The 26268-nt window shown below is 41.8% G+C and overlaps 1 protein-coding gene across 16 annotated transcripts in view; it reads left to right on the top strand.

Moving 5' to 3' along the window:
- The window catches only part of BRSK2 (BR serine/threonine kinase 2), a 291630-nt gene that overhangs the window by 205175 nt on the left and 60187 nt on the right, over positions 1-26268 (top strand). For all 16 annotated transcript variants that reach the window (XM_072339337.1, XM_072339338.1, XM_072339327.1 and 13 more), the window contains exons 5-8: positions 7536-7652; positions 16640-16673; positions 18080-18148; positions 20939-21085. In XM_072339337.1, the coding sequence (XP_072195438.1) occupies positions 7536-7652; positions 16640-16673; positions 18080-18148; positions 20939-21085 (367 nt within the window). The remainder of the gene's footprint in view (positions 1-7535; positions 7653-16639; positions 16674-18079; positions 18149-20938; positions 21086-26268) is intronic.

Genomic DNA, 26268 nt, shown 5'->3' with positions numbered 1-26268 from the left:
AAAATGAAGGCTTCTGCTTTGGTTAATGACTAAACGTGTGTGCCTCTAACTCACTGGCGGAATGGATTAATAGCTTGGTGTCCCTAGACCCATATCATTGTCCGATCTTCTTCCAGTCCCTCCCAAAACACAGAGAAGCATCTGTGGCTTGCTGTTACAGCAGTATGGAGCCACATTCAGCTTTCACTGTTCAAAATGTGTTGATGCATTGGGATTCATGGATCAAAGAATCAGAAAGGATTCCCCAGCGCTCTCATCAATAAAAGGCTTCTGCTGCTACTGTATGGAGAGATCACCTGTGTCTGAGAAGGTGTCTTCAAACAAGCAGCTCAGAGAAGGATGCAAAATAGGCTTGGAGCTTGAATGTGCTTTCATGGCTCTCATGTTGTTTATAAAAAGTTAGGAACTTTCCATTGTTACATAGGTTGCTCTGAAAGTAATGCCTCTTATTTGTTTCCATGGAAACTACAACAGTTAGAAATAGCACAGTACCACTATTTGATAGAGCAGGTTCTCAGCTACAAACTGTTGTTTTTCAGCAGAATCACCACCATTAGCTGTGCATTTTTGTCAGGAATAAACAAGAGCCAGATGCCACGCTCATAAAAATCTGCACCAGCACAAGTGAGCCACTGTTTCACAGCTGCTGTTATGGCATCATTGCTGGGAAAACGTTGTGCATGCAGTCCAACTTTCACTGTGCTCACATCTACTGGTTGGTTTCCATAAACATTCAGCAAGTGTCAATGAATGTCACTGGGTGCCATTTTTTTCTGCATAGTGGAATTCAGTGATTCATCTTTGCCTCCACTTCCACATCAGATGCCATTCTGTCATACTGCCCCTCTGCTGCCATCTGTCTCATGGCAACAACATGCAATGAAATACTGATGAGAAGGTTCAACCTCTGCTGCCATACCACCAATATCCACCTTTGCTGTCATGGGCCAACATAATAAAATAGAGGCATTACTTTCTGAGCAGTCGTCATATTTTATTTAGTGGAAATTAGAAGCAAAGATTTGAGGTATCTCACTCTGAAGTGCAGTCACATATGGTTTGGAGGTACGCTTACCTATGGGGAAAAAGCTCTCGGATAACATACTTCTCAGTTCTGCCAGGGCTTCCCATGCTGTGCTTTTTTGAAAAGCAGTGCTGTGCAGAGTTATTATGTGTGATCCTGCAAACAGCATATCTGTGTTACCCTGGTGCTTTGCCTGAACCAGCAAGCAGAATGGTGAGCTCAGTGATGCAGCAGCACTGCTTCTGCTTCCAGCTCTGTGCTAGCTCTGAGGGCTCTGTGCTGTGCTGCAGCACATGGATGTGCTCAGAAGTGATGTGAGAAATGGCAGAGTAACCTGGAGTCCATTGGACGTAAGACTAGCTAGGACAGAGGTTTTGGATGTAACTAATGATTTTTTCCTAAGCTACCAAAGAATGGGTGTCTGCTCTCTTACATCAGTACCTTTAAGATGTCTGAGCTGGAATGCTGCGAATCAATAATCCTTTTGCTTATCTTGCTTCCATAGCTTGGGAAAGCTCTGAGCTAATTCAGCACCACCTATAATTACTGTAAAACAATGTAGGAGCAAATACTGGGGTAGGTAGCAAATTCTTACTTTCCTCGGGAAGAGGCTCTTATTTGCAGCAAGGGAATGCTGCAGCACGGGAGGAGGTGGGAGCCGGGCAGAGCGAGCTGGCGGGTGCCGCATTGGCTGGGGGTGACATCACCACCAAAAGCTGGGATTGGCCGCATCCTTATTTTGTGTCTTGGGTTTGTGCTTTGGTCAAGCTCATATTTGGTGTCTGTATCTCACAAGCTGACAAATAAAAATATGATTACAGAAAATGCCCCGTGGCAAACCTTATTACGGCTTCAGAGATAACAGATAATGCCAATTACTGCACAAGGCAGTGGTGACATTGAGAGGAAATTCCCTGCGGTAATGAGCAGTGAGATTATTATTTCATTTTATTTTTATTTTGGTTGGGTTTCATTTTGTGTTATGTTTTTTGGTGGGTTTTTGTTGTTGGTGGTGGGTTTTTTTTTCATAGCACAGGAGGGGTTAAGACAGTTTCTTTATGAATATTGATACATGACAATTATGAGGTCCCTTTCTCCTTTTATTGCCTGGGGCTGTGCCTGCTTGACTACGCACAAGGATCTTGTTGAAGTGTGTCTGTGTGTGTGTGCATAGGCATGGGGGTGTGTGACTTAGAGGGTTAAGGCAATGAATAAGAGCTTTGTTTGGCTTCGCCTTGTGTTCTTGCCATCGGAGCAGGGGGGGAAATGGCTCCTTATAAAATAGCACTTCGAGATTTCACAGCAGTGGTGCTAAAACCTCTCATATATTACTGCAGGCAGGAGCTGCAGAGCACTGTCAGTAGAGGAAACACGCTTTTATGAAGAAATCCGGGATGCATTCAAGAAGCAGAGAAAGCCAAAGAATGCCGGGTGCCATGAGTAACCTGTCCTGTTAGGTAGTACCCCCTTCCTAGTGCCTCCTGCTTTGCCTTGCTTCTTTTATAAGGAGGATGCAGAGATGTGTGTCCACAGCTGGACACTTTGAAATTATGACCCAAAGCCTCCAAATGTGAAAGTGGGCATGAAACCACGGGATTTAGTAATGTTGATTTCTGGTATTTCTTCTGGGGGTCTTTGAGTCTTTAGATTTTGAAGTTTTCTTTTAGACCATCAAATGAGAAGTGTACCCTCTTTCCCTGATGAGAACTGAGATTTGCCAATCTTTGCCTGAATCCAGGAGCTGCATGCCTGGGACTGAGACTCACTCTAAACAGTGAGGAATTTATACGTTTTCCTTGTACAAAAAACTGGAGAAATAGCATTAAGTACAGCAGCTGCAATGTCAAAAACAAAGTTACCAGCTCAGCTATAGTCAGAGGATATGTATTTTCCTAAGTTTATCTCTTTACATAAGCCACTGGAAACTCAAAAATAGCTAAGTCTTACTGTAAGCATAACCAGGTAGCATTCTTTGGCAAGTGCATTCATGGTCATCAGACTTGGCAGTCTGTTCTGCCTTTGGAATACATGAATATATGTTTTGAGGCAAGGATTTTAGTGGGCAGTATATACTAATACATCAGTACAAATAATTGTATTAAAAACAGATAAGGTTTCAGGCATTCAAGCACTTCTTCAGGATTCCTGATATGTTTAGAGATCGTGTCCTTTTTCCTAGTTGTATTTGCTTGTTCTGCAGGATTCTGTGAAATACTATTGCATTTGAGTGTAGAAACCATGACTCTAAACAAAGATTCCTCTGTAGGTAGATGCCAGTTACACATTTGGATCTTATTTGTAGAAGCAAGAGAAAGTAAGGGAAAGGGCTTTTTCTGCTTCTGAAAAGTAAAAATCTTGCTTCTCATACTAGTAACACTGGTAAATTACTTGCATCTCATCAGACTTCTGCTAAGCACTTGTAAGAGGCATGCTGCAGAACAATTATTCTGCGGTTGGGCCCTTCTGGGATTTTGGGGTCAGTAAGAAAAGCATTTGCAAAGTAGCCAACAATTTGATTAGTACAAATGACCTGCAACTACACCAATTAGGAGGTTTCTTGGATTAGAAATCTATGACCTACAATGAGTTGTCATAGAAACTGATAGGAATGTTTAAGCACAAAAATCACTTTAAAATAATGGGTTGGCTCATCGTCTTGTGCCAAGTGACATAGTTTTCTTGAATCCAAGATCTTGAATCTGTCTCTACACCCAAAATCTTCTGCCAACCCAGGGTGAGAGGGAGAGGGTGACTGTTTTACTTCCATTTTTAACTGTGCTGCAGTTGTCTGCAGTACAGCTGCAGGGACATTCCCAGAGCAGGAGGACAGGCTAAGAGAGGCACTGAAGGAACTGAAGGAGCTGGCTGGATAACATCACTGGGAATGACCAGAAAGTAAATTTGGCCAGTGTGTGTATGTGAAGCTGGAACACATTAATGAATGTGCGTGCCTTTCATTTTCTCTGCACCACTTCTGAGAATTGTGTCCATTTCCATAGGACCCTTTTTTCAGACCTCTTTCTCTCCATCCTCATCTTGTGCTGCAGTGGAATTGTAAAGCCTTTGTTGTACTCTGTAAAAGAGGGATGTTGCAGAGAGCCTGACTGTGTCATAGCTTATCTAATGACTCCCTTTTACTCCCATGATCTCCCTTCGAAAGCCTGCTGCACACAAGCTCATGGAGCTGACTTCTTACTCCATTGTCTGGGATGAGGAGCTCTGGGCAGTCTGTGACCACCCTGGCTCAGGATTTCAGTGACTTCTGCAGGGCTACATTTCCCTTTCAGATTCTTTTTCAGCATATATAGAGCTCAAGAGGAATGCTGGCCATTTTTGTCACAAAATAAGTTCTATTCTGATTTTCCAGCCATGTGCTAAAGCCCATACAGCTTTAGAGTCTTTAGAACAACCAAAAGGGAACAAGTCCTCTGTTCTACCTGCAGAGAGAGAAGTTGATGTGGTCATATAAGACGTAGAGACCCAGAGAGATCAGCTGGAATGGGACCAGATTAAATACATTTACTCTGCAGTGTTCCATTAGTGCCAAGTAATTACCACATACAGTGGGATTTTTGTTTTGTTTTGTTTCATTTTGGCACAAGAGAATTCTTTCCAAATATGAATGCATAAGGCCATCCAGGCAGATAGGCTCTTAGGTAAATTATAACAAACCTTCCCTATTCCCATATGTTCCTCTCCCTTCCCTCTGGCATTTGGAAACTGGCAGTGTAAAGATGGAAAATGCAAATGCAGGGAGGAAGGTTTGCTACCACTGGCAGTGATGCTGCTTCTGCCACTTTTGGGTAGGCTCTTGGCCTCAATGTTATCCCCAAGATGGTCCCCAGATTTAAGTGCTCCAAAATTAGAGAGCAGGGATATGTCCCAGCTAGAAGCTGGGGCATAAAATTCTCTTGTGGTTGAGCCTGCAAGCATTGCCTGATCCCATTGGCACCTTGATTACTGAGAGGAGTGCTACTGCAATGCAAAAACAAACAAACAAAGAACTTATGGCTGCCATGATGTTCATGAGCTCACCGTCCATACCTTGCACTAGAGTGTGTGTTAAAAGAGATATGAAATGGGTCAGGGAGCTACATAACTGCCCATTGGCAATTCTTGTTGTTTGGGGCCCAGTCAGCAGTAAATGCATTAATTCTTGACAGAGTCCACTTCCTGCTCTACTGATTGGGCTGTCGTGAAGAGAAGGAAATTATTCTTGGTTTAATTTTGTTGTTTAGAGAACAAAAAAAGCCCCACAAAAACTGTAAAGGTCTACTGCCACCTCAGATTTCATATGTACTACCCCGCTATCCTTTGTGCCATGTATCCTGAAGGAGGGCAACGTAAGGGCTTTCAAAATGCTCTCTGTGAGATGAGGACTTCTACCTAAAGACTACCATCAGCTCAGGTTGGTTGATCATTCAGGTAAAAGCATTGTACAGCACAAGGTGAAGCTCACTCCGCATCTGGCATGTGGATGATGGCACCTTCTATCCCCTGTCTTACTGTGGCTCTGAAAATAAATAAATAAAATTAAAAATCATTATTTTTGCCACTTCACAGGAACTTTATTTTTCTAGTTGGTCCTCCCTTAAACTTGAGTCTGAAAGTGCCTGTGTTGTGCTTACCAGGTGATGCGAAGACAGGATGAAATGGTGAAGAGACTTCTTTCCCTGGTGAATAATATATTCTTTATCAAAGATGTCATCCCTTTCCTTTCACTGCCTCTGAGTGATCTGGGAGTGAGGCTAGCTCAGAACTCGCATACTTTGTGCTCCAGCCAGAGCTTGAAGCAAGTCTGCTGAGACTGCTGGCTCTAAGGGAAGGAAGGGTAGTGTTCGTACTTCTCCCTTTGCTGTGCTGTTCTCCTGAACAAATGTGATATGTTTTGTAATGAACATACATCCAGTTTGGAGAAATGCTGTGTTCAGGTCATGTTGTACCTTAATCATTGCATTTCCTAGCTCACATCAAAAGAAGGATCTTTAATGGCCATTTAAAATGCCCTTAAAAACAATCATAAGGCTCAGTGATAAGGTAAATGGCCAGTATCTGTTTTGAACGTGTGCTGTTTTGCTAGAAGTCTCCTGTAGAAATATCTATTACACTCCCCAAGTATCTTATCACAGCATATTCTGGTTATGTTTTGAGTTAGCCTGCATTATTTACAAGTTGTTTCTGATTGATCATTCCAGACTCTGTGCAGATCAGAGATAATTTCCAAGACATTGTCATGCTTCATATGTTTCTAAGAGGGGGCAGAGACGGACCTCCTTTACAGGTGGATGGAGGTATAATACACACGCATCCTTGTGCAGTGCTAGAGGAGTGTTGTAAAAATGAAGACAAGATGGCATAAAGTTAATGCTGAACTCTGTTATGGGTGTTGCTGGATTAGATTATGCTAATGCTGGGTCTTCAATTTTTGAGCAGGTAACTTTATTGAACCGTTGTAGCAAATGGCTGTTGTTTGCCTGACATTCATGCGTGTTGTCAACTGGCCATTTCCAACAGCTTTGTGTTCTAATAGGGCACCTGAACTGACTGTTCTGCCTTGAAGATTTCTTCTCAGGGTTGCAGCTTTTATCAGCAGGACATCAAAGATACACATTTTGCTTTCTTATAAGTAAAGACAAGTGAAGAGAGCTTTTTCAGCCTGCCTAAAATCCTCCTCTCATCTCTGTGGCTCTTCAGGAGCTGCAAATAAAAAGGCAAAATAGTCATCTCAATTTTAGTACAGGATTTTTTGTTTGGGGTATAAAATCAAGTAGATGTAACAGTTGTACAAAAGTACTTGAGTACTAAGAAACAGCTGGGTGTGCACTGGTGTCACCTGTGGATACATTTTCTTTGGTTTAAAACAGTTGTCATCCTGAAGGTCATGGCTGCCTTGCTAGAAGGAAGGGAATGGAATCCTCTCTCTTCTTTCCTGTTGCTAATAGTCTCAGTTAAAAACAGTGCTTGGTTCAAGGAGTTTCTCCATTGGAGCTAGCTGCCCAAAATATTTTCAAAGCCATATGCCTATGTGAACAACCCCTAACAGGAGCTTTTTGCTGTAGTGTTTACATCAAATACATTTGTTTGTTGTTTTCTTTTTTCCCAAGACTTCGCTAATACTATTTACTGTTACAGGAATATTCGGATGGCGTTCACTCCTACCTTAAGAAACTGGCATTTGATGGAGTATATCAGCCCTAAATCTAAACTGAAAATTTCCTCCCACCAATTTCCCTCAGTCTCTCCCTCAGATTGTGTTGATATTGTTCATTTTCTATAAGAACAGTGAAGGCTCAAACCTTGCATTCATCAGGAGTGAGCATTTGGGGGGGATTCTAGAGTGCTGCAAAGACTGGATTTTGTGTGTGTGTTCTTCTAATCTGGAAGAGGGAAAGAATGACATCAGTTAAAATGTAATGGGTTGGATGCTTTGCTGGATTAAAAAAAATGCAGGCCTTGGAGTGGGAAAGCTGTTGTGGATAATTTAACTTGCATTTTGATCTTTTCTTTACAGCCACAGGGACTTAAAACCAGAAAACCTACTGCTGGATGAAAAGAACAATATCCGGATAGCAGATTTTGGGATGGCATCGCTGCAGGTTGGGGACAGCTTGTTAGAAACCAGTTGTGGGTGAGTGTCTCAGAGCATATTGCAAGTAGTCAGTGATGGATTCCAGACATAGAAAATGTCAGTAGTAGGGGGTTTGAGGAAGATCTGCAGGCTTACATGGCGCATCATTATTTCCTAGCAAGTTTGTACATTTAAAAAATGTGTACGGTGCATAAAATACCATAAATAAGGATGTTTGTTTGTTTTTTTAAAGTGCTTTACAGTGAAAAGCAGGCCTTTGTAGATGTCACATATGGATATAAATATCAAGGCTTTCAGGTTTGGACTCATCTGCCTATGCTGGCTTGCATTTGCTTTCGCTGGACGTATGATATTTGGAAAATGAAAGCAGTGGTGAAACCTGTTTCAAGAATAGGCTTTAAAATATTAGAAAATGAGGAAAAAAAGGGGAATCTGGGGCATCTGAAATGGAATTTGCATGTTCTGTTCGGGCTGCCTGCTTGCAGCTCTTCCTGTTTCTGCTCCACTCTGCTTCATTTCGGCTCACATCCAGGATTGACAGGGAGGCAGCAGAGGGTCTTTTGCAATTACAGGCAGGGCATGAATGCAGATGCAAAAGAGACTGCTTGGAGGAATATTGCAGGGGCAGTCTAAAAACATTTCCATGTTAATTCATTTGCCAGCAGGAGCTTTCTAGGAATTTCCAAGGGAGCCAGCAGTAAGCCCAACAGCTGAGTGAAGACATGGTGCCTGGCTGAGGGTAGAATGAACATTTCAGGAGCAATGCCCTCTGATCACCATTGTCTCTACGGATACCACAGGCACCGTGGTCCCCCAAAGCCATGACTCTGTGTTGACTCTGCAGTGGGCTGCTGCAGTGAACTGTGGCAAGGGCGGCAGCTGCATCGAGCTGCTGCAGTCTGGCACCTCTGTGCCGACTTTTAGATGTGTATCAATTTGTTACAACAGCAAACTCAGCAGCTGGAGCTGCAGAAAGTACCAGCAGTTCTGTTTCTCCACCCATGCACATCTACTCTTCCTGGCCCTTGGCAGTGTAAATCTTACAACTCTAGCTCATCTCGATCCTCAGGCTGCTATAGTCCGTGTCTTTTCATTCTGTGCCCTGAGGCAAGATAATTCAGAGTAGACATGGAGCCATACCAGATCCCTTTATAGCCCATCAACTGCCTCTCAGTCCTGAGCTGCACAATGTTGCATTCCAAGTTTTGAATAATAAATTGCAAAATTGTTTGAAGCTGATGATGTGATTGAATGGCGGTTTCTGAATATACTGAGATGCACCCGTTCCTTTCTTGTCTGTGCCAAGATTTGACCTCTTACCAGCACAGATGAGAAACAAGGAGCTGCGAGTCTGCACATCTGTTGCTTGCAGCTGCCTTCAAACCTCCCCTCTAGACCAAGAAACAAAGTCCTCACTGCAGTTTTCACAGGATCTCTGCTCTTTAAAGAAAATCTTCTCCTTTCCTTCTGTGAAAAACAGAACAACAAAAAGTATAAAAACCAACTCAGTCTCACATCACCCTGAAGGACTTTTTGGAACTCCTTGGGAACCTCTTGTTAGGCTTCCTATTCATGCTAGCAGCAGTCTTTATCATCCAGGTCTAGAGTCTCAAAGGGAGATTTCCTGTCCATAAGCAGTGCTGGAATTCAAGGCTCCATGTTTCAAGCAGAGCCAGCCCTCACTATTTCAGCCTTAAAGTGTGCTAATAAAGAAATCAATGGAACGGAAGAGACGTGCCTGTAATAAACAGAACACAGCAGCAATGCTATGATCTCCTGCCTTGCAGATGTATTTTAAGTATGGTGCCAATCACTAGGCCTCCATGTGAGCTATTACACCACTTCATTAATTCTCCTGGCATGGAGCCCAGCATGGCTGGTACTGGTGTCTTGTGATCTGTCTGGTTTGGGCGGTAAAGAGAGAAAGGAAGGAAGGAAGAAAGGAAGGAATATATAACAGTGGGCCATGAAGTTCACAAAGAATGGCAACCCGGTTGTGACTCCCTTTCCCTAGGAGCACACACTAACCAACCTCAGAGCTCTTCAAGACAACACTTTTACCTCCCCCTTGTAGTTGGTACTTTCAGCCAGCATGAAAAGGAACAAAACAGACTGAGTCGTGGCTGAGATATGAAACTTTAATGAGATGTTCTTCCATGCACCCAGAAGTTAATTTTCAGAATGGCTTTCTCTGTGCTGTGAACATTGATAACGAGATGAAACTGTAACATTTCCTTTGACAGACACACAAGGAGTCTCCAGGTATTTCTGTCAGTCAGAGTGGGAGGATGAGATGGGGTTTAACAGCATGATACAATGAACTTTGTCAGTAGAGTTGTTAGAGTGCAGCCTCTGCTGTCACAGAACTGATAAGTGTAGTCCAGAATTTGACCAAAGAGCCTTGACTGGCCTCACAAAGCCATTGTGTGTTTTGTTGCACACCTCAGAGTTGGTGTCTGATGGGAGCTACTCCTTAGATCAGTGTAGTTTTCGGTAGTGCCGATGGCTACCTGGAGGAAGTGATAAAGGTTCAGTCCGGTTGTGTTTGTGTAGGGGAAGGAGGTAAGGATGAACTGGCTGTTTCATTTACATCTTTTGTCACTGCCAGACTGCAATCAGGCCTTGGTTGTAATTAATTCCCATTACTCAAAGCCTGTATTGCACGAATCCTGCATATATATAAATATATATGCATATATATACAGAAGAGCAAGCCAGAGATTTAAACATGTATCTTTAGACCTTTGAGAGGAAGAGGAGCTGTGGGAATAATTCTGCTAACTGCAGAAACTGCGTGATAAGTCAGTCTTGTGGAGGGAGAGTCCCTGAAATGCTAAAGTAACCCAGCAGATCTTTGCATCTCTCCAGGAGCAGGGGAGTTCTGTGAGAAAAAAGCAGACAACCAAGGAAGCGGAGGATGTGGTAGGATGCTGCTTCTATTAGTCCAGATCTCTTTGGCTCTTCTTCCTCTTTACCCTTCCAAGTGATGACATGCAGGGACAGTCCCTCTTCTCTTTCAACAGTGATTCTTCCCAGCACACAGCCTTGCAGTGCTTTGGAATGTTAGATACTGAGCAATCCCTCCTACTTGTCTCTAGGCAAACAGAATGAGTTTCTTATGGTTAAGTCTCGGAACCTAAATGATCTAAGCTTGATTTCTGCCTCTGCTGTGGGCATTCTTGGTAGTTGTAGGCAAGTCATAATACCCCTCTGTGCTTCAGTTCTCAATCTCGACAAGTCATTACAGTGCCCAAGTTGCTCTGAACATATCTATAGAAGTCTTGGAAAAGTGGGAATGTTTTTTCTCTTTTCTTGAATGAAAGGAGCTCCTGAATTGGAGGATTGATACAGGATACAGTTGAGTTGTAATTCTTGGGAGTCTGTAATGATCCTTCCTAATTCCCCATTGCTCCTTACTGGAAGGTGACAAAGTACGTTTTTGCCATCTCTGCAATTCTCTCCATTTCACTTAATGTGAAACAACACCATTTCCCTCAGGAAGGAGATTGCTGCAGGCCACCAGGTGATGGAGAACCCCACAGCAGTGCTGTTCTCTGTGCTGCCTTTAAACCTCTCAATCACAAACAACCACAAGCTGAGACCAAGCCAACATGTGAAGGTAGTTTTCTCTAGCACCGGATATGATTTCTGATGAGGCAATCAGTACAGGCCCACAACTGACTTAACTGTATATGCAGCAATTCTCCCCTGTCGGTGTCTCTGTTGGGAACCCCTGGAGAAATCCAGAGATCTGTGCATTTAGTAAGAACAATGTTGAGTATGTCCTCTAATTTTATTGAGTGAGAAGGAAGCCACTGTGCGTGTTAGTGGCATAATGAAGGAAAACAGCAGCTTCCAAGCCCAGCACAGTACATATCTCTGCTCTCAGTTCTCCCTGGCAAATGCTGGCTATACTTTGTAGACCCACCAGCTGCTCATATATGTCACAAAACAAAACAAAACATTTTCATCAGTTCTGTGATTCTCATTAGAATTGATGACTGTCTCTTCTTGAGCTCAGGATATCTGTAACACCGAGTACAGTGTGTGTTTGTTAGAAATGCTAACAGAGATCATCCAGCTCCTAAGTTGCTTACCTCTTGTATTTAGTCTATCGCAACACCTCTGATTCAGAAGAATGGAATTCAGTTGCTGTACACCTCAGTGTCCAAGCACCATTTCTAATTTAATGTCAAGGCATGATGCTGCGTATATTCTTTCTCTTCTACAGAGCTGTGTATACACATATGTGCATGTTATCTAAAATGTATGCAAATGTTCAGATCAATATATTGTTATTGTTGCAAATTTAGGCTCTTAAAATCAGAAAGATCAGAATTCATAATTTTTATCCCATCTCACCAGGAGTTTCCATTGCACTGTGTTCCCGTCTCTTTCCCTGTTCTCCACTCCATTCCAGTTGCCAACTTCTCCCACTCATTTCTGCTCCACATTTGGTCCAATGTCCCAGATTCTTTTCTCTTTTTTACTAGATTCCAGCTCTGGTTTCCTCTACCTGGTTTTCCCAGCTCTCAATCTCAGATCTAATTCCTGTTATTTGTGCACACTGAAGAGGTTCTGCTTTTTAAAGCTTGGTACTTTGTGACAACTTCAGTCACAACAGCTTGTACTATCAGTTTTAGGAAAAAAAACGTGATCTGTGAAGCATTGCCAATACAGGTTGAATTTTCATCCTGACTCTAGAGAATTTCCTTTAGCAAATACAATCTTCCCTTTTTTCTAGTAGTTGTGTTTGAATACATTTTTCCAGAGAATAAATCATCACATTTTTCTTTTGCATTTGAGGATGCTAGAAATTTTCACTTTTTATTAGAAAAGCACAGTTGATTCAAATGAGATTTTAATCGTGAGCACAAAGATGAAAGCAGTCTGAAGCAGACAAACAGAAAAGGAAATCTCTGTGTTGTTGAATTGGTAGTAAGTCATAAGCAATTTAGAAGTTCTTCTCACCACATCCGAGCGTTGCTGTGGATGCTAGGTAGGATTTTCATCACAGTATGCGAAGTTTACAAATATTAACTACATCAAAAACAGGGGAACCTGCGGTTTCCAATTAGCTGTGAACATCTCAGCTTAAAGCACCTTATCATTTGCATTCACACAAGGACTGTGTTGCGGGCACAGAGAGCTTGATTCTCCAATATGACAACCAACTGCCTCATCACAACATTGTCCTTCGTAGCACCACGCTTCCCTCACTTAACTATTGGCTGTCCAACTACTACAAAAGTCAACCAGAGGCATTGTGAACAGCAGCAGACCCACGGCCTCTTGCTCACGTATCTACAAAGCACAGCACAGCCTATTCAGGTTTTGCTTTTGAGTGCTGCACTCTGCATTCTTTATGGTCTTTTAGTACAGGGATCTGTTTCAATTCTTAAATTAAGATTTCTTAAAGGATCTAAGTCTTAATAATTTGAGCTCATATATTAATTAATAAACTGATTTACAAATTCACAGAAAGTCTATTTGTGCTTGAGGAGTAAACAGCTGTAAGATGGCTGAGGGCTAGATGCTGAGTTTTCTCATATAGTGCTAAATGACTGAGTTGAAGCTTTAATTGCAAAATAGTACTCAAACTAAACTACAGCTACTACTTTAATCACAGCCCTACCTGCAGTTACTGCCTTCACTACAGCCTGAACTACCCGCTGCTCTTCAAACTGTTTTTTCAGTCCCTTCCTGCATTACACTGCTGTGTGATCTGTGGCTGTCGCCTTCCCCACAGGATGCTCTACCATGCATCCTTCTTGTGAGGAATTTCCTTTCTCTGTTTTGCTGCTCTTCTCATATTCCCCTTCATCTCAGCCATTTGCTGCCCGGCACAGTGTTCTGCATAGACATTCTTTTGCTCTGGTGGGTGGCTTCTGTCTCCAAAGGCCAACAAAGAGCTAGCAGTTGACTTGGGAGGAAGAAGGGGCTCTACCATCTGAGCAACAGCAAAAACAGCCAGACACAAGAGGGCTTCAGTGCATCTCCTTTATAAAGGTATCTTCAAGCAAAGAGAGAAAAGATTTTTTCCTTCTTCTCTACAGAAATACTGCCTCCAGCTGTGAGGTGTGAAGAGTGGCAGGGAAGCATTTCTTCTTCCCAAGTAGTGTCATTTTAAGGCATGGCTCCAAAGTACATAAGCATGGAGATTCATCTTTAAAGGGACCTGTCAGGAAGTGTAATACATGATTTGTCTTGATTATAGAGCAGGATCATACAGTACAGCTCTCCCTCTTCTCCCTCATCAACCTTCTTTGGTAAAGCAGTTGTTCCATAACAAGGAAGTAGGTTTATCTGTGCACTGTGCAGGTCTCTCTTACCTGTGTTCTGAGACAAGAGGTCAGAACTGCTTGCACAAGTCAGAGGCACGGCACATCTGCACTGAAGATACAGCGCTGGTTGTCTCAGATCCACTCTAGGTTTTTTGTATCAGTGTGTCAAGATCAAAACCTACTTGTCTAGTTTTTCAGGTGACATTCAGGATAGATGCATCAAAGATGCTTCTCTCTGGCTGTATTACCCTCGTCTGGACTAGTAGTGGTTTTCACCATTGCACTTTGTATTATTTCCTCTGGTCAAAGTCCTGTGTAAATACTTTGCTAAGGGCCTGCATGATCTGTTAAGATTCCTGAGTCTAAGCGTTACAGCTGTGAATGACCATTCAGAGAGCCCTTCCTGCCCCAGGCAGACTAGCCTGGGAAAATCAACATCACCCTTGAAATAAACACTGCCAACGCTGGGGCTTTTTTGCAGCAGTACCCAGAGGCAGCAGCTGCTTCTCAGTCTTGCTGAGCCATATACTTATTTATTATCAAGGGCACGCTGTGGCTTTTGCTGCACAGAGATGTAGCTGAAAGATGAGGAGATGGCCAAGGGGAAGAGGGAGGGAATATACTGAATATTGAATAATTATTGATAAGAGCCAAAGAAATACTCAGGACGCTATAAAAAGATAAATAGATTTTTTATTAAATTTTAGCTTTTTCTTTAAAGCAGTTGAAGGTCCGTTGTGATTGGCAGCATGGAAATGAGTTTTCTACAGATCTCTGGCTGGCCAGAGGAACCTGTTTAGAGCTGTTTGCCAAGACAGTGCTGCAGATATCCTGATAGTGTGTGCTGGCAAGAATTCAGGGTGGCTATGCCAGAAATCTGTGCTCTCTGGGCAGTTGCAGTGCAGCTGTTGAATGATTGAATCGATCCAACTTGTTGAAATTGTTTATTGTAACATTTTCTCCGCCCATTCTGTTAGTATTTAGCAGAATTTCACCAGTGTCTTGAAAGACACCTTGCAGACTCCACTGCACTCAGCAGGCATCAGAGGAGCAAAATGCTTTAAGTGCACTTTCTACTGAGATTCCTAACTGGGTATCTACCCATCTTGTGGTTTTCACAGTACTTACCTTCTTCTTTTCAAGGATATTTGAAAGGTGGTTGTATAGCTCAGCATCTGCAATTATGAATTCTGAAACCTGTCTTTGTTGGAGTTGCAAATTTCCAGGGAGTAGGAAAGCAGCAGTGGTGTTGCTCTTGTTTTAGTCAGAACAGCAGACTTATAATGAGGTTCTGGTCAACCAGTTGTGGCCAGCAGCAACTTTTAATAACTCATCTGTGTTCCTGTGGCTGCCAGAGACAGAGCTGCCAAAAGAGCCCAGTGGGTTCTGTCTTCCCCACTAGGCTCAAGTACTTTCTTACCAGAATCCCAGAGCATCCAAGGGTCAGCTCTGTCCAGCTCTTCAAGGCAAAACATTTCTTGTCTTAACAGGCCTTTCAAGGTTTATAAAATCAGGTCTAAACGAAGATCTGCGGTCAGTACTGAATGCATAGGCTTGGTATGATACCTGTGGTAGCCTCTTAAAGAAGAAGTGTTAGATAGTATGCTAAACTTCTAAGTCCTGCCTTTCCCAAAGTTTGTGAGGGATCAATTATGTTTAATCTCTCCTTGCTTAAGCTTTGTATTCAAGGTAGCTGCAGTTCTAGTTGTACTCAGAGTATATTATCACAGTCTGCCAAAAGCTGTGATAGCAAATCGGATGTGCCATGCACTCAGGGTGATATCTTACCATAAGTGTAATGTGTATGGAAAGGTAATTAATGGACTGTCTCATTGGGCATTAAAGTAGCATCCTAGCACAAAGCTAACCTCACTGTGCTTCTGTTTTGCTCATTACTTTCTGAGACAGGTATTGCCCAGCCATGATTGTGTTTGTCACAAGAAACAAATGCACAAATGAAGACAGGCTCAGGGGCTGCTGGGAGGTGTCAGTATAAACAATGGTGAGATTTGCACACAGGTCTCAGACAGCTTGCATCCCTTTTACTTGTCAAGTTACTTTAATGAGGGCTATAAAAATAAATAGCCGTGGCTATAATCTCTAGGAATTAAAATGATCACCTGGCAAGTTGAAGTAATTAACTATTCTCAGCCAAGAATCAAGGAAGAGATAGATGTGTGGAAGGATGTGAAGAGAATATATTAGCTCAAAAGGTAGCAGCGCTGTTGTCCATCCTTTTTGTGTGGTGTTTTGCTGTTGTTTTTTTTAAAAGAAAAATAAATTGCATGTTGAAATCATATACTGTCAGCTGTTACAACTGCTGGAGTAATTGAGAGCGCTCTTAGCAGAAGAGGTGCAAGATGTGGTTCGGAGATATATGCACTGGCTCTGAAAACATGTATTTTTTTCCCCCTAAAAGACCTCACAGTGTGTGCCCTCCTTCTAGTTACACATGTGGCCAAGTGAAAGTAAGGAGTTGGTGGGCTGGAATATTATGTAATCGCAAAATATGCTCTTCCATTCCTTTTGAAAAATTCATATTAGGGCCATTGAATTTTGAATTCTGCTAGTTGTTCACCATTGCTGAGTTTGTCTGAGAAATGTATTCACTTTAAAATAATAAAAAGGGCTGTTTTTGCAAACTTGCTTTCTGCGTAGATGAGCCAGTCCTGATTATGATAAGCAAAGTGGAAATGCAAATAATTCATAAATACGTGTTCATCTCACTATTTTCTGTTTCAGATCACCGCATTATGCCTGCCCTGAAGTTATCCGGGTAAGTTGATTAAAATCAGCGTATGTTTTCTTTAAAGGGCCACTAATTGCATATGTGCAAACAGACCCTCTTTACAGAAAATCTGTGTAAAACGGACAGCATGGGAAAGGAGAAAATAAACATAACTGTGACTTTGGTTGTTTGGTTCAGCCCTGAATCAAGCCACATCAGCCATCTGAGGGAAATATTCCTGTGTTGTTTTCACAATGCCTTTGTGCCATATTATCAGACAGAAAAGCAGAAGCCTTGTTTAACTTGGTCTTTCCACTCTAGTCACCTGTGCCTTTTCTTCCCCATTGTAGCTGTCATTTCATCAGAAGAACTGGAGTTGGCTGGCAGTGATACTGGTTTCTTTTAAATGATAGAACTATCCTTTCCCCCCTACTCTTCCTTATGTCTTCTTAAAATGAGTATTGAATATTACAGTGGCCTAGTTTCTACCCCCCCTTTTTTTAGATGTTCTTTTTTATTATTTTATATTTTCTTGATTGTTTGGGTTGGAGAGGATCATAAAGATAATCTTTTTCCAACTCCCCTGCCATGGGCAGTGACATCTCCCACTAGACCAGGTTGCTGAAACTCCATCCAGCCTGACTTTGAACACTTGCAGGGAGGGGGCATCCACAGCTTCTCTGAGTAATCTGTTCCTCTGTCTCACCATCATTACAATAAAAAAAATTCTTCCTTGTATCTGAGCTAAATCTGCCATTATCCCTTGTTCTTTAAAAAAAAGCTCTCCAGCTTTCTTGTCAACTCCCTTTAGGTGCTGAAAGGTTGCAGTGAGGTTCTCAACTGCAGGTTGAAATACTCTCTCAGGCTGTCATTGTAGGAGAGGTGCTCCAGCCCTCTCTCTGTTCATCCTTCTGGCCTCCTCTGGACCCACTCTAACAGGTCTGTGTCCTCCTTAGGTTGGAGACCTGAGAGCTGAATGCAAGTGGGGTCTTACAAGAGGAGTATATCACCTTTTTGAAGCATTTCATTAATGTAAAGCCAAATATGCATACAGAAGACACTGTCCAGCTAATAGTATGAGATCACAAATAATGTGACTTATGACAAGCTCCCTGAAGAACCAGAGAGGAGAAAAACACATTCTTGATGCCCTTAATGCACTTCCACCACTGTTTCAGGATCAGTACTAAAAAGTTTCCAGTCCTCAGCATTCCTGCTCTGTCTCCTACTTCTGACCCTGTTCTTGCAGAACCTAGATAAGTGTAAACTGCTGTTCATAAAATAAAACAATTGATGGGCTGTGTCGGGGCCTCCTGGTTGGAAAGGCCACCTTGGGAAGCAGGTGTCAGAATCAAAATGTGTGTTTTCCCATTCTCCCCTCTCTTGTTCTTTGAGGATAATGAATTCATTTACTAGTGAGCACATTTTTGAGTCTCTGTGTCATTGCTGCACAGGGAGAAAAGTACGATGGAAGGAAAGCAGACGTCTGGAGCTGTGGAGTCATTTTATTTGCGTTGCTAGTGGTGAGTCATCTTCCTTGCTCTATCCTTTTAAGAAAATATAAAAGGAAAATTCAAAAATGCTGCTGTATTTAATGGCGATTCTATTGACATCATGTACAGATAAGTTTTTGGTTTTTTTAGTTATCCTATTTTTGAATCTCTCGACTGCATCCTTTCCTCTTAGTTCTACATCAGTTCCAGAGGAAAAGCATGAAGAATATTTCACTGCTGCTTTGAAATGTGGCTGCCCTGCACGTGGGAACACAGACACATGTTAAAGGCTTGCCTCCATAAATATCATTTGCTGTGTTGTAATGCTGCAGCACTTTAAAGAGCCCCATTCAAAGCACACTTAATTTTTTCACCCCAAAGGGTGCACCGCTCGAAGGTGCAGAAATTGCCCTACAGAGGATTAAACATGGCTGGTTTTGGCAAGTGTTTGGTTTTTTTCAGCTGTATGTATATGTATGTATTTTCAATAGATATATGCATACATTAACTGTAGTCTTGTTTCAAGAGAAGATTTGAGTGCAACAGTTTGGTTTCATGCAAGTACTGGGCTATATTTTAATTTGTTTCACTGGCGAATACAAAACCGAGCCAGTAGTATGAAGTGCAAATTAGTTTCCATCTGGCTCACCTGTAATACTTTCCTTAGTATTCAAAATGTAGTATCTTGTGACTTTTCCTTCTTCTGATCCAAGTTTCAGTTCTCTGTGGAATTTTTTCTGATTTACAGCATAGCATAACATTCCCAGATATACAATAATTGGATGTCCAGCTGAAAGTATGTAGGTTTGGCATTTGTTATCAATTCCCATGGTAAAGTGTAGGGAAATACTAATATGTGCTCATATAAGCGTGACGTTACTATATGCAGAATTAATGGTATATGTGAGAATAGATTTAATGCATGTTAAGTATTTTATATTTGTAATAGTTTCAGTGATGATCGGCAGTTATAAAAACAAGAAGCCTAAAGCTAAATTTTGATCTCCTTTTATTAGTATATTCAGTTACCAGTTCTTCACTTGAATATTTTATTTTGGCAGAAGCACTTGTTCAATTAAAGTAAAGGTTGAAGTTAGATTCTGTTCGTAAGTTTGGCTTGAAATACTTGTTATGTTTATTGTAAAGTATATTTTTTCAAAAAAAAAAAAAAAAAATCACTGATAATTTCTTGCTCCTAATCAACTATTTTCATGGTTGATAAAGTAGTTACAAAATGAGCTCCTACTGTGACATCTTCGGTTCTTAAGAAAAGGCAAAAGAGGTCGGCAAGATGATTGGGAAATGTAGGAGTGGACTTTTCCTTTTAATATGGCTTCTGTGCCAAGATTTGGTGTCCCTCTGTTGCTGGGAAGCATCTTCATCAGTTTCTGCATATATACGCAAGCCTGCAAAATGACTGAAATGAGTCTATTATTGACAGAGTGTGCAGAGCTCTCCAGTTAATTATGTCAGGAAAAACCCTGCAAAAAGTCTCAAGCTGTAGTAACAGGTGGTGGTAATAAAAGAGCTGTAGTTGTTACCTTCAGGAAATTGTACAAAGCAGCTTTGCTGACTCCATCGTGGGTTAAATTGTGTTAGCCAAAGTACTGAACTATTGGAATTGATTTTCCCATAAGTCTGGAACCATAAGGAAAAAAGTAGGTAACTCCAGAGGTTGGTTGTGGAAGACAAGGAGGCTCTTTCTTCATGGCTGCTTGAATGAACAACAGTAAATAGCGTCCAGTAGATGTTGCCATCAGGTAGACTTTCCAAGGCTTCTGTAAATTAAGCTGTTGGTCCCAATAAACCATGGACACAGGCCTACTTATACAGATGCAGTACTCACTATAGTAAGAACAGTGCCAGCACTAACAACTGAAAGCTTCATTATCGGAGCAGCTGACAGCTTGCAACTTCCCACAACCTTTCCTGGAAGCCAAGGAAGCTCGGCATGTAGTGGAGGAAGGAAGTGAGAATATCAAGGAAGGTGCATACTTGCTATGAAAGAATTCAGTCAGCAGAGTTATCCTAAAGATTTCTGCTTTCTTCCTTTTTGCCCTTGCAACAAGGATAGGCTTTTTTGCTGCTTTTTGTGGTCAGATGACGATCTATTCAAAATGAAATTTGAGCTAAAAAATTTTCTAGCTACTCATGTAAGTGAGCTGCAGTGGGGAAGCAATAGGGACTGATGACCTGACTGCAGTGTGGGAACTGGATGGAGTACGTTAGCCAGGTAGAACAGCTGCTGCCTCCAAAGGGCTAATGTTGGTTAGAGTTCTTTTTTTCAGCTGTGTCATTCCACTGCTCCGTCAGTAAAAGGGTATTCTTCACTGGAAGTCTCTCAAATGCTGTTCACCTCTTTTCCAGTGTCTGCAATAAATGTGTCTCAGGAAGATTAAAAGTAAGGAAAGGATAAACATTGCTGCAGTGAAAGTATGCCCAGGAGGAACACCAGCAGATCAAAAGCTTGAGCTGAATTTAACTGAATACATGCATCTTTGCTGAATTTGCCTGGAAAGGCAATTTCATATTATGTATTATGCTTTATACTGGTAGTCATTTTCTAATTAAAGGTTTAATAAAAAAAGCCCCGTATCCTTTGCTTTTTCCCTATGTTGGAGAAAATACACCAGCACTAAGAAATTACTTATTTTCAGTGGATGAAAAGATTGTTTCACTTACTGTAATACTTCATTATGAGCTGACATTCTCTTTTCCTTTCTCTCCTTTATCTCTGTTTATCCTGGCTTTTCTTCTTTTGCCCTCTCCAACTCCCTTTCCCTGCCCTCTCCCATCCACAAATCCCTCACATCCCTGCAGGGTGCCCTGCCGTTCGATGACGACAACTTGCGGCAGCTGTTGGAGAAGGTGAAACGTGGAGTGTTCCACATGCCACATTTTATCCCTCCAGACTGTCAGAACCTCTTGCGGGGGATGATTGAAGTGGATGCCTCGAAACGTCTCACGGTAAGGAAGCATTTGCTGTAAGTAATGTGATCAAGGCTTTGTTTGTAACCTCATTTCAGTTGCAGCTGACTAGCTAAGGGAACTTGGTTTACTGCCTTTCCTGTGCATTTCCTCCTGAGCAAAGTAGGAGTGAAACTGGTGGAGACGTTGGAAAGAGGTTAGTCACCTTCCCTTTTAAATGTTGGGGCCTAATTACCTTTGTGTTGCTTCCCTATCTTCGGAATTCTTCCCCACGTGCTGCAGTGAGTATTTAGAATGACTCCTCATAGTCTGATCACAGTGCTACTGACCCGTTAGCACATTTTGGAATCCGCCTGGTTAGTCTGGCTCTCCTAGTGGCCGTGCCAGTTTGTCAGGGACGTGATGTGATTGTTTGAAGGTCAAAACAATTTGGACTGTTCTTTGAAGCTTTGGTGTTAAACACAGTATGCTCTTCTTACATTTCTGAACAAAAGTGCGACATCTCACTTCAAGCCACACAGCTGCGTTGTATTCTGTCCTATGTGTGCTCTGTGTTATCCTCTAGCAGCCTTCAGAGCAGGTGCCTTCTAGTCTGCTGTTTCATCTTGTGCCCTGAGCACGATTAGGCCCACAGTGCTGAGCTCTAGGCATCCATTACTGCATCTTTGTAACTATATCCCATCACTACGACTGAAAGCCTGCATGGATGAGCACAGTGTAGTGATTGTATCCTTCATTAACGTTGTGTTAATGTTTGGGGGAATTAAAACAAAATTAGCAGTTAAAATCATTTTGGAAAGCAAGCTTGCCTGCTTGTCAGTGGAGGCTTCAGCCTTTATGGGTACGTTGCCCTTGTAAATCCTATTGTCAGGCTCTGGTGATGATTTTATGCAGATCTACTAAGCTCACAGATTCTGAGTGGGAGTATGTATAAAGAAATGTAAATTTAAAACTCCTCCTGGTTGTTCAGTCTGCTAAAATATTTATAAATAAACTCTCAGATCAGTGCTTGGCCTCTCTGTAGAGATTGCTAACAACAGCATCAGTCTTCACCAGCTGTGATGGTGCTTTTGGGATGCAGGCACCTGTCTGCTAAAAAGTGGACCTAAACTCCCCTCACAACTGTCTTTACAGTATTACCTGGCAGCTGCAGCCAGGTTTTTATTTTGTTCATTACAAAATGAGGTCATATTCTGTTTGGTGATGTAGGTGAGAAGTTCTTGATGGTGTTACTGGTATCCTTGCCTTTGCAAACCTAGTAGCTGTGACATTGCAGTGAAGGAGTAGCACTGATATAAAATCAAATCTATGCATTAGGCACTTTAAAAGCCCTTTTCCATTAGATTTTTAAAGAAAGAATGAAAACAATTTTATTATTTTTCCCCAAGTATTTTCATGGACAGAATGCTGCAGTGGCAAGGGCTGTATCCTGAGACCTGAGAGCTGTTCTCTATGTCCAAGTCACTAAGCCACTCTCTATCTGTTTCTTTTCCATAATGTAAATCCAACAGTATCCCCTACCTCACAAACTGGATAGAACAAGGCAGTAAGGCAATAGAGGGTAGGGTCCACAGTAGATGGATAGATAAGACCGTGAAGGATGAGTGTGCTGCCTTTTGCCTCCCATATACACAGACTGCTGCTCTTGCTCAGGAAACCAGCACGATAGAGAACAGATGAAACATTCTTATTTTTCTCTCAAAGATCTTAGTGCAGATGGCTTGAGTATGCCAATGAGCACAGATCATCAGACATCAGATCTTCTTCAAACTGTTAGGATTTAATTTTGCCAGAGAACACTCCAATTTCTTAATACTGCCTGAAGGTTTGAAGTTGTGTGACATAGCAGAGGCTGTACATACACGGGGGAGAAAAATGTTAAGGTAAATCAAGGTCTCATAGTGATCCCCTCATTTTCTTGATCACAAAGAAGCTCTTGTTTCCTTAAGGAGAAGAAAAAGAAAAAAGGATCAGATTGTTATTGACAAGTATTCAACAGTGGATTGTGAATAAGAATTTGAAATAAAATGCATGTAAGAGCTGAGAGCTCGGAGGAAGAAGAATAGCTTTTTGTTACTAGCTGCAATCTTGTTTTCCTTATTGTAGGCTCTCTTGGTTTGCTGTCCCTGCTGCTGTCACACTTCCCTTTCTATGCTGTTAGCGTTCTGGTTACTTAGAGTGCCAGGCTGAATGGTGCTCTTTGTTTACGGCACAAGATCTAGGAATATGTAATTCATTTCAAGGAGAGATCTGAATTCTATTTTAGCTGTGTCCTGCAAAGGAAGGAGGATATAAGTATGGGTTTATTTGGAAGCCTCTATTCCTGGAAAATCTCTAATGAATCAGTTTGATATTTATATAAAAAATGTGAGCGAAATTGTGGCTTGGGTACAGTAAGGGCTGATGTAGTGATCATTTGTTCAGTATCTTACTGGTGAATTCTGCAGAAAAACAGTGATTATAAGGTCACAGGGATTTTTCTTCTTCTATTTTTCTCTTCCCTGCTCTGCTTTATTTCTTTTTTTCATGTGTATCTTTTTTTCCTTTTCATCCAACTGCATTTCCCCCACTGCAGTAATTGCCATTTCACAGTACACCCACACCTTCCCCAGTCCATCTGTTAAAATGATCAACAAAAACAGAAGTAACTTTCACGTTCAACTGTCATCATTCGGCTTCAGTGTTACAGCTTGAGACAATTAATGGAGGGGGGGGGCACTCAGAAGTATTGTTGGTAGCCCTTTCCTGCCTTAAGAAGTTGGCATTAAGTTTTGATGCATATGATTCATTTATAGAAAGAGGACTTCATCTTGGTGGAATAAGGTTCACGCTCAGTGTGTATTATATAGTCTGAAAGATGGATAGTCAGATGTGTCTGACTGCTGCCCTTGTTCAGCTAAGCATGCTTTAGGTAAAACAATCGATGTTTTTCATTCAGCAGAAGGAGCCCCGAACTGCTGGGTGTGGTATTTCCGACTGCCTGTGCTCAGTAAGGATTAAATCAAACAGGCGGTACTGCAAAGAGTGAATGCTGAGGTGGTTGGAATTGGAGTGAGCTTCTCTGAATAGCACAGCCTAAAAAAGCTTGACTTAGTCTACCTACATGATGTCTGAGGGAGAATGTACTAGTCATCCACATATGCACTGGAGGTAATTACCAGGGAGAGAAGGTTTAAACTGAAGGAAGATACTGGCACAAAAACAGATGTATGTCAAATAGCCTTACATGCAACTAGACTGGAAATGAAAAGATGCATTCTAGTCCTGTCAGTGGGATATGGGGACAGCCTTATAGCGGGAGTAGTGTCAGGAGGGAAAAATGAACTAGTTTTAGGTTTAGTAAGGCTTATGGAAGACAGTGAGAGCTCTCAGTGCTCACAGTACTGCAGGGTATGATTCCTTTCACTTGTGTGCACTTCGAAAAGTGAATGTGTTTTCCTTGGAGGTTTCCAGTGACTCAGCATCTCTGCAGTGGAGAATTACAGTTCCTGTGGTGGAATCCATTTGCATTATCTGCTGTTTTCTTCCACAGAAACAGGAAGGTAAAGAGGAGAAGCAAGAAGCTTTGGTCCACTTTACTGTTAAAGAAGAGTGAGCATTGTCAAAAGTGTGTATGTACAGCAAGTAGGATCAGAGCACATCAGTTATTGCAGAACCAGGGATTGTGATAAAGCTGTTATTGTTCCCAGTGCTGACATTTTGCTCGAGAATGAAATGACTTGTGTTGGATGGCCACATAGATGTTAAAGCTGAAATATTAGTCAAGTAAAATTACCCAAATTTTCAGTCTCCTCTCTTCTGTTCTTTTTTTTTTTTTTTTTTTTTTTCTTTTCCTGGACTCTAGCGTGTGCTCTGATGATGTTATCTTTATTGCTTTTTAACTTCTAAAGCACAATAGAAAAAACAACTGAGGGAAAACAGGTTCTGCTTCCTTCATTTTTCTAGGTCTTTTGGTGTGGTGCCTATCACATCATTCACATTGTCTTCTCCACCTGTGGAGTGGAAGCAATTGTCCAGTTGATGTATATAGGCTGTAAGCTTTCGGTTGCCACAGGCCTGTTCTTGCAATGTGCACTTAACACAGCAATATCTTGCTCTTGTTGAGGTCCCTGGAGGCTGCTATAGTACGACTGCTGCTACTGGTGGAGGTGATGGTTCTCCTGCTGTTGTTTGTGTAATCAGCTTGAATGCTTTGGTTAGGAAAAGCCTGTATCTTGACATTATATGGTGAGTTTAAAGCTCAGACTAGAGAATCTTACTGAAGAAGATTTATCTGAGGTGTAGGTTGATTTAGTGCATAGATGTGTTTGAAACTGTGTTTTCTGGACAGGGAAGTTTGAAACCTGACATGAGTTCAAGCTCCGAAGCCCTCATCCTTATCTTTGGACTTTGAGAAAGTTTTTCTGCAGGTCCGAACTTTTCAGCTTGGCAGCCACTCTGCTGAGATCAGTGCTGAGGATGTAGACCGCACTGTCTTGTTTTCCATCTTCCTGTCTGTTTCCATCTGTTGTCCCCTGTCTAAGAATTTAGACGTAAGCTCCTTGGGGGAGGAGACCTCCTTTTCTGATGAGCGTGTACAGTTTTTCATCAAAGTAGATTTATGAGTGTGGGTCTTCAATGGAACTTCAGTAATCAAGGTCAATATGTATAGGAGGTATTTTTTTGTAAAACCATTATGAAGGATTTCCCCGATTCCTTCTATTGCAGCATTTTAGCTTGCAGAATCTCTCCTCTGACTGTGCTTGTGCAATGGATCTGAGCATGTTTCAGAGATGGCATCATGAGGCAATTGCCTGCAGTGGCTGGGGGATGTTAGAAGCAGCATTTTAACAACTTCCATAAAATGGCATTAAATTTGGCAAACTCATGTACAAACAGCGAGAAGAACCCTCTGGGAAGGGCTGTTAAATGCCTTCGTCACTTACATGCACTTAAACATTGTGTTTAAATGAAGGCAGGAGGAGTGAGATTAGCTCCCACTGTGTATCTCCCTCCCCTGCACTGCATAGTAAAAAGCATACAGACTTCTCCTTGTCAAAACCAATCGCCCTCCCATAACCCTCCTGTCACTTTAATACAGATGAAAAGCAACAAAGCATTAATTAATTACCTTTAAAAAAGCAGTGAAGATGTTGGCAGCAGCAAGCACACACTTGTAATAATATTTCAATGCAATTATGTTTGAATCAGAATAGAAATTGGTTTTGTGGAGTACCGTTCAT

Source organism: Excalfactoria chinensis, chromosome 5, assembly GCF_039878825.1.
Source record: "Excalfactoria chinensis isolate bCotChi1 chromosome 5, bCotChi1.hap2, whole genome shotgun sequence".
Classification (NCBI taxonomy): Eukaryota; Metazoa; Chordata; class Aves; order Galliformes; family Phasianidae; genus Excalfactoria; species Excalfactoria chinensis.
The sequence above is the reverse complement of the archived record's forward strand: the minus strand, read 5'-3'. Positions and strand labels throughout refer to the sequence as shown.